The sequence below is a fragment of the Lemur catta genome, chromosome 15, assembly GCF_020740605.2.
Source record: "Lemur catta isolate mLemCat1 chromosome 15, mLemCat1.pri, whole genome shotgun sequence".
Taxonomy (NCBI): Eukaryota; Metazoa; Chordata; class Mammalia; order Primates; family Lemuridae; genus Lemur; species Lemur catta.
Genome location: NC_059142.1, coordinates 39,227,345 through 39,236,163, shown reverse-complemented (window position 1 = coordinate 39,236,163; position 8,819 = coordinate 39,227,345). Strand labels below are relative to the sequence as shown.

General features: G+C 45.8%; 1 protein-coding gene across 4 annotated transcripts in view; it reads left to right on the top strand.

The window, feature by feature from the left end:
• The first annotated feature begins 8,606 nt into the window (after positions 1-8,606).
• ACLY (ATP citrate lyase) overlaps positions 8,607-8,819 on the top strand; it is a 39,472-nt gene continuing 39,259 nt past the window's right edge. For 2 of the 4 annotated variants that reach the window (XM_045526534.1, XM_045526533.1), the window contains exon 1: positions 8,638-8,738. In XM_045526534.1, the coding sequence (XP_045382490.1) occupies positions 8,653-8,738 (86 nt within the window). In that variant the 5' untranslated portion in view covers positions 8,638-8,652. Of the gene's footprint in view, positions 8,787-8,819 lie in introns of all 4 variants that reach the window. The other 2 variants (XM_045526531.1, XM_045526532.1) reach the window with 2 other exon arrangements.

Sequence of the window (8,819 nt, the reverse complement as noted above, 5' to 3'; positions counted from 1 at the left end):
TCTGGAATATAGTTGGAGCAAAATAAGTCATTGTTAAAGTTTAAGTAGTAAAACGATGCCCTTAACTACACACATGCACACATATGTAAAACTAGGAAATCCAAGAAATATTGGTGGATTGTATCAGTGTCAATTTTCTGGTTATGTTATTGTACTAAAGCTTTTCAAGACATTACTATTGAGGGAAACTGGGTAAAGGGTACACTGGGGTCTGTATTGTATTTCTTAGAACTGCATGTGAATCTATAATTATCTCAAAAAGTTTAATTCAAAAAAAGATGCCTTTAGTAATAAAGTAAAAAATAATATTGTCCCAGACCAGGCACAGTGGTTCACACCTGTTATTCCCAGCACTTGGGGAGGCTGAGGCAGGAGGATCCCTTGAGGCCAGGATTTCAAGACCAGCAAGGGCAACATAGCGAGACCTCATCACTACAAAAAATAAAAATTAGCCAGGCATGGTGACAGGAGCCTGTAGTCCTAGCTGCTCGAGGTTGAGGTGCGAGGATCCCTCAAGCCTAGAAGTTTGAGGTTACAGTGAGCTATGATCATGCCACTGCACTCCAGCCTGGGCAACAGTGAGACCTCTATCTCTAAAAAAATGAAATAATAATAAATAATAATAATATGGTCCTTGCCTGGAAGAGTTCTGTCGAATCTGGGAGAAAGATGAATGAACAAGTAATGACTACTCAAAGGTGTATTAAGTAGTAATTCAGAGTTCTGTGTGCCTGTGAGGGAGGTGAAGACAGGTGGTGTGAGGCCCAAACAAGTGAATGATTCAGTCCGAGTCTGGGATGGGTTAGAGAGAGCTTCACGGAGGAATAAGATTTGAGCTGAGGGCAAGCAGGATGGTGCCCAGGAGACCTAAGTAGGGAAGGAAATGAGCAAAGGTGTGTAAGTTCACCGGGTGTTTAAGGAGCAGCAACCCAGTACACTGGAGTGAAACCAGTCCTGTTCTAGGTTATTAAGGTGGGCTCACAAGCAAGTTGAGGACCACTGCTGAAGCAACCAGGAGTTAATTCAGAAAAGAGATCTGTAGATTCAATGCAATCCCAATCAAAATCCCAGCAGATGTTTTTTTTTAGCAATTAACAAACTAATTTGAAAAAACCTAGAATAGCCAAAAGAATTTTGAAAAAGAACAAAAGGACAACTTACACTCTGTGATTTCAAGACTTATTTTAAAACTGCAGCAATAGTATTAGCATAAAGATAGATATATGGATTAATGGAACAGAACAGAGAGTCAAAATAGATCTGCACATATATGATCAATTGATGCTCAATGTTCAATGAAACTGCCAAGGAAATTCAGTGGGGAAAGGATAATTTTTTCCACAAATGGTGCTGGAACAATTGACTAGCCAAATGTAAAAACAAACAAACAAACAAAAAAAAAACTAAACAAATAGGCCAAGCACAGTAGCTCACACTTGTAATTCTAGCACTTTGGGAGGCTGAGGCAGGAGGATTGCTTGAGGCCAATAGTTTAAGACCAGCCTGAGCAACATAGTGAGACCCTTATCTTTATCAAAATATTAAAAGTTTAGCCAGATGTGGTGGCATCCACCTATAATCCCAGCTAATCAGGAACTGAGGCAGGAGAGTCGCCTGAGCCCAGGAGTTTGAGGTTCTGTGAGCTATGATGACACCACTGCACTCTAGCCTGGGAAACAAAGTGAGAGGCTGTCTCAAACAAAAAACCTTGACCCTTACCCTACCCCATATACAAAAATTAACTAGAAATACTTACATGTAAGGGGTAAAATGATGCAACTAAAAGAAAAAATAAAGATAGAAATAATAGGGCATAAAAGGCATGAAAAAGAAAAAAATAAATTTGACTTCATAAGATTGAAATCCTTTGATCTTCAAAAGACATTGTTAAGTATAAAATTAAAAGGCAAGCCACAGACTGGAATAGAATATTTGCAAAACATATATCTGACAAAGAACTTGTATCTAAAATACACAACGAGGCTGGAGATCCTGTCTACCTAACAGATAGATAGGATCTCCAACTATCAAAACAAATTTTTTTTAAAAAAGAAAAAAATACACAATGAGATCTTTCAACTCTTTAAGAAGAGAAATAACCCAAATAAAAAATAACCAAAGATTTGAACAATTACTTGAACAAAGAAGATATAGGGATAGCCAATTAGCACATGATAACGTTCCTTAACATCATTAGTCAAATATAAATTAAAAACCACAAAAGATACCACTATATACCCATCAGAATGGTTAAAATTAAAAAGACTGACCTTGACTTCACTAGGTGTTTGCCAAGCAGTTAAGCAACTGCAACTCTCATATACTGCTGGTGGGAATGTAAAATGATATAACCACTTTGGCAGCCTCTTAAAAAGTTAAAAGGAAAAAGAAAGTTAAACATGCACTTATCATATGACCCAGCCATTCCACTCCTGGGAATGTACCCAATAGAAATCAAAGCATATGTCCACAAAAAGACTTGTACGTGAACATTCATAACAGTTTTATTTGTAATAGCCCCAAACTGTAAACATATCCACCAACAGATGAGTGGATAAACAAATTGTATTTTATCCATATGATGGAATACTACTCAGCAATAAAAAGGAATGAACTATTGATAAATACATAATATGACTAAATCTCAAAATAATTACGCTGAGTGAAAGAAGCCAGACAAAAACGACTATTTGATTCCATTGACATTAAATTCTAGAAAATGCAAACTAATCTATATTGCCTGAAAGTAAAACAGTGGCTGTTTCTCCGGAAACATGGCAGTAGGAAAGGGAGGGATAGATTACCTTCAAACTCATCAAACTGTACACTTTAAATATGTGCAGTTTATTGTACATTAGACATATTTCTGTAAAGTGTTTTTTAAAACACAAGAAAATGGCAATCATAACACGTAGTTTCTGGCAGTTTCTAAAGCTGATCTTCCTCACACCCCATTGAGGGAGAAAGCCAGGCGTATTTTCCTGGTTTCACAGAAGAAACACTGAGGCTGAGAGGGGGTCCCTGTCCACAGCAGCAGGATATAGGTGAGCCGGGCTGGAACCCATGCCTTGGGTTGTATTACCAGGGTAAAGAGTACTGGAATTGGATTCCAGCCTGTCTCCGCTATTTATAGGTGGGCTCCTCATGTTACCTCTTTATTTTTTCTTTTATTGTGAAATAGAACATAGATACAGAGATATATATGAAACATACATGTGCAGTTTAATAAATAATTATAAAGTGAATACCCATGTGATCATCAAACGGGTAAATCAAGAAAGATATTGCCAGCAGGGGGCTCCCTGCAAGGTCTCCCCCCCATGCCCCTGCCCGCCCCCCCCAGCAAGGACAGCTTCCTCCGCAGGTTACCTGTTAGCACCCTGGTGCTAGCTTGCATCGCCTCTCTCCTGGATTACTGCAATATCCCTCTAACTGTGTCTCCTTGGTCTACCGTTGCCCCCTTCCTTCTCAACACAGTAGTCATAAGATTCCTTTTAAAAATGCAAGGCAGAGCATGTCACTCCTCTGTTCAGAACCCTGCCATGGTTCTCCATTTCACTCAGCGTGGAAGCTGCTAGCCCCCTCATCCCTGTGCTCCAGCCTCCAGGCGTCCTTACTGCTCCTTGAACTAGAACCCACTAGACATGCTCCTTCCTTAGTTTGCTCTGACGGTTCCCTCTGCCTGGAATACTCCCCTCAGCCACTTACCCGACCTCTCCCTTCTTCCACGTATTTGCTCAAATTGCTCCTTTGCAAGGAGGCTCACCCTGACCACCCTCTTAAATACTGCAAACTATTAGCCCTCCACCTCCCATTCAGGAATTCCTGATCCCCTCTCTCTGTTCTGTTCTGTTTCATAGCACCACTTTCTGATACACTATATAACTTCTTTATTTATTTTATGGATTGTTTGTTGCCTGTTTCCCCAGATAAAATGTAAACTAGACAAGGGTGAGCATCTTTGCTTCTTTTATTCACTGTTATTTCTCCAGTGCCCAGAATAATACCTGGTGCATTGAGGGTACACAGTTAATATGTTTTGAATGGAAGAAACACTGTCTGGTCTTTTGTGATAATCATTTCCTTGCTTTTCTTTGTACTGTCCCCCCACCCATGTACCCATTCCAAATAATACAATTTAGTTTGGCCTGTTTAACTCTACACTGTATTTGTTTGAATCATACTATATTTATTCTTTTATGTCCCACTTTCTTTTGCTCAACATTATGTTTTTTGAGATTCATCCATGTTGTTGCATGTAACTGCAGTTCATTCATTTTCCCCTGCGGTCAAGTTTGCTGTTGTATGAATATACCACAACCCATCTGTCCATTGAGCTGTTGAAGGACGTCCAGTTTTTGGTCACATCAAACAGTTCTGTTAGGACAAACTAAAATGTGTTTCCTGGTATGTGTGTGCGTGAGGTTCTCTGGGGTATATACCTAGGAATGCAACCTCAGGGTCTCAGTGTATGTGACTCTTCCATTTTACTAGATAATCCCAAATGGTTTCCAAAGTGGTTGCATCAGTCTACCCTTCCATTTGTAGTAAGGTCACCTCTTTTGGCCTCAGTTTCCCCTATGCCCTTTGTAAAATAAGAGGATTGGAGGGTTAGATTTCTGAGATCTCTTTTGGTCCTGATGTTCTGTGAATATGTGATCAAGAAGCCCTGAATCAGCGGCACTTGGGGTTGAGCAACCTTCAGGGAGCACCTAACCTATGAGGGAGAGAGGAGATCACAACCTTGCTTGGGATGAGGACTCCCAACATTACGGTAAGGCACAGTCCTAAACTCTTAAGACTGCTGTTGGGGCCGTAACAGAGGCTGGCAACTCTTATTTGTACACCATGATCTCTGCTCCTGCCCAGGCTTGAGAGAATTCCCAAACACAGAGCATGGCAAAGAGAGACAAGAGGCAAAAATAATAAATTCATTCAGAGACAAGGTTAAACATGTCATATGGAAAAGTCAGGGTAAGTGATTTGTGTATGCGGGGAGGGCTGCACAGATTCTTCCAGAAAAAGGAGCGAATTTTACAGGAATATACCTGGTGGAGAGGAGGCAGTGGCAGTTTTTGAGAGAGGGTGAGAATGGAGTGGGGGATGGTGACTCTGGGAACGGGCCAGTCTGGAGCCAGGAGGGCTGCCTGGACAATCTTTATTCCTTGAGCCCAGATGCTGCCACCCAGAGGGATAGCTGCTGCCCAGGGAGCTGAACTGGCCATCCCTCCAGCTTCCCTGGGGACAGGCAGCCTCTGTCACATTAGAAGGAGGGTCTCTGCCTGCACCTCCCTGGGGAGCCTCCCCAGGACACATGGGCCCTTGTCTCCAATGGGAGGCTGGTCAGTATTGGGCAAAAGCGACAGGTGCAGGGGGTGAAGACCACCTGGTTCTCCACAGGATGGATGGTGATGGGGCTCTGCTGAAAGCACCCATCTTGGGATGTTGCAAGGAGAGAAGGGGGTTTAGAACTGGACACTCAGGTGGACCCTCCTCCTGGCTGCATCTCCTCCCTCCTCTCCCTACCCTTCCCCTACAATTGCTTTCTTTCATTCATGAATAAAATATTCTACGAATATTTCATGAATATTCTAGCATTTATTCGTCATGCATACAGTGAGTGCTTAATATGTGCTGAATCCCCATGCTAGGTACTGGGGATGCCAAAATGAACAAAGCACACTCCTGGGCCTTTGGTTGCCTGCAGTCAAATAAGGGAGACTCACTGGATGGAATCTTCTTACCTGCCTCACCTGCAGCACCTGGTAGCGGACAGGGCCAGGGACTTGGAGTCAGAGCATCAATATGACAGCCAGTTAATCATCCGCAAATGATGAAAACACTTAGTTCAAGCAGTCGATGCGAGGAGGATGCCTTTCGTATAGTAGATACTCAATACATATTAGCTAAAATGGATTCAAATCTAGAAAGGAGTCATTAGCCAGTCTCAGGTTTCTGGAACTGAGGTACAATGCCCACAGCCTGGGCATGGAGATGAGGCCTATCACCCTCCGTATCCAGTGACATGGACCTGTCTTGTAGCCCAGATTAGAAGAGGAGGGAAGTGACTCAAATGGGAACATCAAAAGGGTTTAGAACTCTTGAGGCAGAATAGAAAGATGAGAAAATGGGACCCAGATTGATTTATTTGGGGCAGATGAATCTCTGTGGGGGCAGGATGGGGAGAGCCTTTCCCAGGGAGGCTGGGGGTTGGACAGAGGACTGGACTGGGACGACAGAGAAAACTGGAAAACGTCAGTGGTTGGCTCATGGACCCTCTGGCCATTGCCTCTCCCCTCTCCCTCCCTGGACAGTTATTTTCTTGTTGTCCTTGCCTAGGAACAGTAAAACTTGGTCCTAGCAACACCTAAATGGAGGACTTAATCATTCAGGTAGTATTTACTGAGCATTTACTATGTACCAGTCCCTATTTAAACTGCTGGAAATACAGCAATGAAGAAAACAGACAAAATCCTCATTTTCATGCACATATGCAAATACATCCGAAGGATAAAATGATAGAAATGGAACTGCTGGAGCAAAGGGCAAGTGCATTTACAATTTTTATTGATATTACCAAATTGACATAAAAAGTGTTTGTTGCCAGGGCGCAGTGGCTCATGTCTGTAATCCTAGCATTTTGGGAGGCTGAGGTGGGAGGATCTCTTGAGGCCAGGAGTTTGAGACCAGCCTGAGCAACATAGTGAGACCCTGTCTGTACAAAATATTTAAAAATTAGCTAGGTGTGGTGGTGTGCACCTATAGTCTTTGCTATGCTGGCGGCTGGGGTGAGAGTATTGCCTGAGCCCAGGAGTCTGAGGCTGCAGTGATTGTGCCACTGCACTCCAGCCTGGGCAACAGAATGAGACCCTGTCTCTGAAAAACAAACAGGCCAGGCGCGGGTAACTTATGCCTATAAACCTAGCACTCTGGGAGGCTGAGGTGGGAGGATCACTTACTTGAGTTAAGGAGGTGGAGACCAGCCTGAGCAAGAGCGAGACTCTGTCTCTACAAAAAATAGAAAAATTAGTTGGGCGTGGTGGCAAGCGCCTGTAGTCCCAGCCACTCTGGAGGCTGAGGCAGGAGGTTAATTGCTGTGGCCAGGTGATTCCTCCTGACTATAATCTTCGGCCTAGCCCATGAAGACCCTGAGTTGCTGTTCCCCAAGGCCAGAAATGAAGTACCTTCATAGGAGATATTTTCTTTACCTAGAGTGAGGGTACTCTACACTGATATTTGTGCTATTTGGGGAGGTTCTTGGGAGAGATGGAGCTCAACTCATGAAGGGGTAGAAGATTCTCTAGGGCCTCTCCCTTATTTTAGGACCAAGAGGAGAGAGGAGGTGGGGAGCTGCTATTTTAAAAAGATGAATATATTGTAAGAGACCAGAAAGTGACATCATCTGGGAACACTTGGTTCAGGCGTGGATAGCAAGTTCAGCTACGGACTCCTGGCAACAGCACTGAGGGGAGACAGGCTTAGGGAAGTTTTTGTCCACAAGTGTCGCAACGTCGTTGCAGTGTGAGTATGACCCTAAGTGCTTGGCAGAGGCATAGGCCTGCTGATTCCCTGCATTCTGGGCTGACCTCTTCACTTGCGCTGGTCAGTGGATGATTCTGGTCTCCTTTTTGGAGCTAGACAGCTGTTAGCTTCAGGGAGCAGCTCCAGAGAGACCTACAGGATTGGGGTGCAGGTCCGGAGGCTTCAGAATGTCAGAGTAGTAAATGTATGTCCTGATTTCCAGGACTGTCTAATTTCACATATTTTGCCCCACAAGTTGGCCAGCACTTGTCAGACTGGGTGTCCCACTTTTGGTTTGGAAAATACGGTCTGTCTCACAGGTAATGGAGAATGGGAGGGGGCAGTTCGTTCATTCTAGTGTCTAAGACGTTGGTTACATGGGAGCAAGAGACTGGCAGAAATGGCCCCAGCCCTGTGTGTTAGAAGCTCCCATTGAATTCTCAGCTCCGCCCTGATCCGCGCTGAGGCGAGCAGGTGAGTGGGACGGAATTCGCTGTGACTGGCGCCCTGCTAGCCCCTTTGCTCATGACGTCCCCCGCCCTATCCCATATGGGGAAGTAGGCTGCGTTAACCTGGGCTGTCAACCTCGCCCCGCCAGCTCAATGGGAAGAGTGGAGGGAGGGGAGAGGCGCCATGTGCGTAAGGGAAAGCAGTCTGCCACGGCTGCTTGACAAGAGGAACTAAGCAACCGGGTTTGGAGTGGCAGATTACTAGCGGCCGGGATGGGGACGTCAGTTTCTCCCAAGGGAGGAAAGAAGGGGACTCCAGGTCCCAAAGCTGCGCCACCGCCAGTTGAGCTAACAACCCCCTCTCCCTCCCGAAGATCCCCTGCCAGAGTGGCAGTCGGCCCAGCCCCGAAAGCGATCAGGCCACGGCCCTCAGCACCGTACGCTCTCCTCCCAGCGTAGCCCGGCCCATCTCCCCACCCGAAGCCCCGCCCGGCCCCGTCGGCCCCCTAGAGGCGGCGCCCGAAAGCCGTCTGCGGTGGACGGGCCGGCGGGACTACAAGTCCCAGCAGCCTCGGGCCCGCCCCGGGGGCGGGGCCACGCCGGCAGCGAATTGGGAGGAGCCCTGGCGCTCAGGCTAGGGAACGCGTGTGACCAATGGCGGGGCCGCTGTCGCCGTGAGCCGATGGGGGCGGGGAGAAGGCCGTCTGGGCCGGAACAAAAACCGGATCCCGGGCGGCTGCTGGCGGCTGGAGCGCTCCGGGTAGTGGGGTGAGTCGGCCTGCGGAGGGAGTGGCGCGCACAGACTTTCACAAGGAGGTGAGTGCGGTGGCTGTTTTTGCAGACGGGACC